The sequence below is a fragment of the Salvelinus sp. IW2-2015 genome, linkage group LG18, assembly GCF_002910315.2.
Source record: "Salvelinus sp. IW2-2015 linkage group LG18, ASM291031v2, whole genome shotgun sequence".
In the NCBI taxonomy this organism is placed as follows: Eukaryota; Metazoa; Chordata; class Actinopteri; order Salmoniformes; family Salmonidae; genus Salvelinus; species Salvelinus sp. IW2-2015.
In genome coordinates, this window is record NC_036858.1 from 64,245,390 (window position 1) to 64,250,533 (window position 5,144).

A 5,144-nucleotide genomic window follows, 5' to 3' on the forward strand; every position below is an offset into this window, starting at 1 on the left:
TGGACTCGGAGTGCGTGTCTGTCTGCTACGTCGACTGGTGGGTCTGGCTACCTCGGAGTGGTGGGAAGGAGTTCTGCTAACGGATTGTGCCTGCAAAACTCGAGTGTGTTACACACAGGATGTGACCCGTTTATGATGTTTTTCACTCGCCACACACCTAGGCACCGAATTGGTTTGCGAGCTCAAAAAAGCACTATCACTAGTTAAGAGGATCTTGTCTTATTTTTTTTATTGATCTTCTTCAATATATCACAATATACATACATCTGAATGAACACCCATTTAACTAATATAATACATCAATATATCAACTAACCTCAATAAATAATGCAACACATGTTCAATTTGTAACACACAGAAATACGAGCCTTTGGTCGTTAATATGGTTGAATCCGGAAACTATCATTTCGAAAACAAAACGTTTATTCTTTCAGTGAAATACGGAACCGTTCCGTATTTTATCTAACGGGTGGCATCCCTAAGTCTAAATATTGCTGTTACATTGCACAACCTTCAATGTTATGTCATAATTATGTACAATTCTGGCAAATTAATTACGGCCTTTGTTAGGAATAAATGGACTTCACACAGTTCGTAATGAGCCAGGCGGCCCAAACTGCTGCATATACCCTGACTGCTTGCACGGAACGCAAGAGAAGTGACACAATTTCCCTAGTTATAAGAAATTCATGTTAGCAGGCAATATTAACTAAATATGCAGGTTTAAAAAMATATACATGTGTATTGAATTTAAAGAAAGGCATTGATGTTTATGGTTAGGTACATTGGTGCAACGACAGTGCTTTTTTTGCGAATGCGCTTGTTAAATCACCCGTTTGTCGAAGTAGGCTGTGATTCAATGATAAATTAACAGGCACCGCATCGATTATATGCAATGCAGGACACGCTAGATAAACTAGTAATATCATCAACCATGTGTAGTTAARTAGGGATTATGTTAAGATTGATTGTTTTTTATAATATAAGTTTAATGCTAGCTAGCAACTTACCTTGGCTTCTTGCTGCCCTCGCGTAACAGGTAGTCAGCCTTCCACGCAGGCTCCTCGTGGAGTGCAATGTAAGGCAGGTGGTTAGAGCGTTGGACTAGTAACCGGAAGGTTGCAAAAACGAATCCCCGGGCTGACAAGGTAAAAATCTGTCGTTCTGCCCCTGAACAAGGTACTTAACTCACCGTTCCTAGGCCGTAATTGAAAATAAGAATTTGTTCTTAACTGACTTGCCTAGTTAAATAAAGGTGTAAAAAAAAAAAATAATAATAATAATAATAATAATTTGTGTCCAAAAATACCGATTACCGATTGTTATGAAATCGGCCCTAATTAACCAGCAATTCCGATTAATTGGTTGACCTCTAGTACACACAGACACACACACACTGTGGATTCTTTGTGTCAGGTACAGGTGTGTGTGTGTGATTTACCTGTCCAGATGAAAGGCAGCGATCTCAGCATTGTGTCTCTCAAAGTCCGAAAAGTAGAAAAAGTCAGGGGGCGTCTCCTGCTCCCGAGTCTGCCTGCAGGGGAAAGGGCAAAGGTCAGGGGTTTACAACCCTGTTCTCTTAACCCCATACAAGAAAATAAGCTCTGGGTTGGCATAGATCTAGGATCAGCTTCCCCTTCCCAAAGCATAGCCTTAGGTGAAAGAACGCTGCATTGACCTTAGATCAGTGTCAAGGTAGATCAAAGTTTTATCTGGGTAGATGGACGTTGCTCTAGGCACAGATCTAGGATTTTAAGATGCCAACTTCTATACCTAACAAAGACACACCGCCTACCACACAACCAAGGCCCTCTCTAAAGCACTAACAGAGGTGAAGCCACAATTTAAACTTTGCGGATTGCATTGTGGCTTTGTGTTTGAGACTGGAGAGATTCAAGGTTACTGTAGCCCTCTACCGTACCTATTTCTGGAGTCCTATGATCCTCCCTGAAAATGCTTTCCACACACTGTCTGACCGAAAGCTCTGACTGTTTAAAAAAAGCTTTTTAAGGCTTAACCCTCTCGGAGAGGCCAACAGAGAGGATGAGTTTAGAGGCGAGGTACAAAGGAGTCAAAGGCATTGAAGCTGAAGAAAAACAGACATACACTTTGGTACCTTTAGATTATCAACGAGCTGACACAGAATATATGTTTTTCAGTAAAGACATGATAGCAAGTTGAACTGCAGTTCACAAACTCTGTTAATCACAACAACAAAAATACCACAAAACATCCAACATCTACGTGTAGTCAGGGTGTATTGCTGATTAATAGAAGGAATGTAGCTGAGATGGGACTGTTCCATCCATTCAATGACATGCTTCATGTTCCCTCTCACACTGTTGTTTACACAAGCGTTAGAAGAATAAAACACAACCAGAGAGAAGTAGTTTCAGGAGAAATGGGTCTGCAACCTCCTCCACATCCATATCTACTCTGAAGGCCTTATCTCATCAGCTGAGGAGGGGTGGTGAGCAGAGGAGAGGAGAGGAGGGACAGGAGGAGGATTGGAAACAGATTCTTATCTTGGCAAGGCAATGCACTCTGCTCTCTCTCTTCCTCGTCACTCTTTCTCACCCTCCCTCTCTCTCTCTTTCTGCCTCCCTCAAGCACTTCTCTATCTCTCTATTCCCCCTTTCTTCCTCACACTCTCCCCCCTCATGTCCTCTCTCTCTCTCTCTCGTCTCTCTCTCCTCTCTCTCTTCTTCTCTCTCTCTTTCTGTAGCCTTCAGCTGTGTGTGATTGTTGCTCCACAGCTGTGAAGCTGACATATGCACCCATCATTACATAACTCACCCGGAATCAATGGAACACTCCACAACGCATTCCTAACTCTCTACTAACGCTTCCTCATCCCTCCTTCCTTCCTTACTCAGCTCTCTCTCGCTGTCTTTGCTCTCTTTTTCCTTCCTCTCCCCTTTTCTCTCTCTCTCTCTCTCCCCCCCTCTTTCTCTCTCTCTCTCTTGTTCATCCTCAAAGACCCGTCAGCCTGCAGATTCTATCTTCTAAGAAGAAGGCTCTACAGGGACCGCTAATTTGAAACAGACTGTCTTTGCCTGATGAGAATAACAACAGTGAAAAAGTGACTCTGCTTAGGCCTACGTATGGTGTTTGGTTACACTGTAAAACATTTCCTGTAAAATGTACAGTAACTTATTGCCAGAAATTACAGTACCAAGTGAGTTACTATAATCTCATTCACATTACTAATGACAATTACAGCATATTACTGTAATTACCTAGGGACATATTACCCATTGTTCTTTGCAAGTCTTCATGTTTACATTTTGGTCATTTAGRGTGCATTCTTGTTTAGCAACTTAGAGTCGGTGCATTCAGCCAAGCACATATCAGTCATAGGAAGTGAAACGTTTCTGTAACCATTACTGAGAATGTTGTTGTAGTTAAGGATACATTGGTCTTCAGAATAATTGTAATTACAACAAGATATCTTAGGATATAGAGTATCAGTCAAAKGTTTGGACACACCTACTCATTCCAGAGTTTTTCTTTATTTTTGCTATTTTCTACATTGTAYAATAATAGTGAAGACATCAAAACTATGAAATAACAGATATGGAATCATGTAGTAACCAAAAAAGTGTCAAACAAATCAAAATATATTTTATATTTGAGATTCTTCAACGTAGCCATCCTTTGCCTTGATGACAGCTTTGCATACTCTTGGCATTCTCTCAACCAGCTTCATGAGGTAGTGACCTGGAATGCATTTCAATTAACAGATGTGCCTTGTTAAAAGTTAATTAGTGGAATTTCTTTCCTTCTTAATGCGTTTGAGCCAATCAGTTCTGTTATGACAAGGTAGGGGTGGTATATAGAAGATAGCCCTATTTGGTAAAATACCAAGTCCATATTATGGCAAGATCAGCTCAAATAAGCAAAGAAACATGACAGTTCATCATTACTTTAAGATATGAAGTTCAGTCAATCCAGAAAAATTCAAGAACTTTTAAAGTTTCTTCAAGTGCAGCTGCAAGAACCATCAAGCGTTATGATGAACTGGCTCTCATGAGGACCGCCACAGGAAAGGAAGACCCACAGTTACGTCTGCTGCAGAGGATAAGTTCATTAGAGTTACCAGCCTCAGATTGCAGCCCAAATAAATGCTTCAAAAGTTCAAGTAACAGACATTTCAACAACAACTGTTCAGAGGAGACTGCGTGAATCAGGCCTTCATGGTCGAATCGCTGCAAAGAAACCACTACTAAAATACACTGTGACGGATCAGCTCGTCCAAAACACCCTAACACTGGAGGGGGGCATGAAATTAACAGACCGGAGGCAGTGGCTGTGGTTCCTTTTCTTTTGTATTGTCACTAAACAGGTTTTCTTTCGCCCGACAAAATAAGCCCAGTACAAGGTAGGGTCCAACGCTGAAACAACAGCGTAAAAATAATAAACATAAACTAAGCAGCTGACAAAGGCTGTGGCCAAAAAGGGAACACAAAACAACACACGTCTCCCCTTGTCTTTAGACTATTGTCTACACATCATATTTACATGGGGAACGCTTCCCTCTATCTATAGCCTGCCTTGTTTAACATAGAGCCAAGGTGCATCAGATGAAGACGCTTTCTCTGAGGTAGGAAAGTCTGACGTCCTCACAGGTCCCCGTGTCTGATCCCAATTCATCCCCAGCTCTTCTCCTGGCACACCTATACAGTCGTGGCCAAACGTTTTGAGAATGACACAAATATTAATTTCCACAAAGTTCGCTGCTTCAGTGTCTTTAGATATTTTTGTCAGATGTTACTATGGAAAGAGAGAGATTTGCCAGAGGCAGGAAGGCTGGGTACTTACTTTGATACACTCTTAATTCAAATGCCAATAAAGCTGATCTTATCTGGAGCATGGTATAACACACACACATCACACACACTGACCAACCAAGCACAGAGAGAGAGGAGAGGAGAGAGAAGAGAGAGAGGAGAGAGATAGAGGAGAGAGAGAGAGAGAGAGAGAGAGAGAGAGAGAGAGAGAGAGAGAGAGAGAGGAGAGAGACAGAGCGAGGAGAGAGAGAGAGAGAGAGAGAGAGAGAGAGAGAGAGGAGAGAGAAGAGAGAGAGAGAGAGGAGAGAGAGAGAGAGAGAGAGAGAGAGAGGAGAGAGAGAGAGAGAGAGAGAG

General features: G+C 41.8%; 1 protein-coding gene across 1 annotated transcript in view; it reads right to left on the minus strand.

The window, feature by feature from the left end:
* The window catches only part of LOC111977764 (extracellular serine/threonine protein kinase FAM20C), a 105,354-nt gene that overhangs the window by 27,032 nt on the left and 73,178 nt on the right, over nt 1–5,144 (minus strand). The window contains exon 4 of the mRNA XM_024007369.2: nt 1,442–1,534. Coding sequence (XP_023863137.1) covers nt 1,442–1,534 — 93 coding nt within the window. The remainder of the gene's footprint in view (nt 1–1,441; nt 1,535–5,144) is intronic.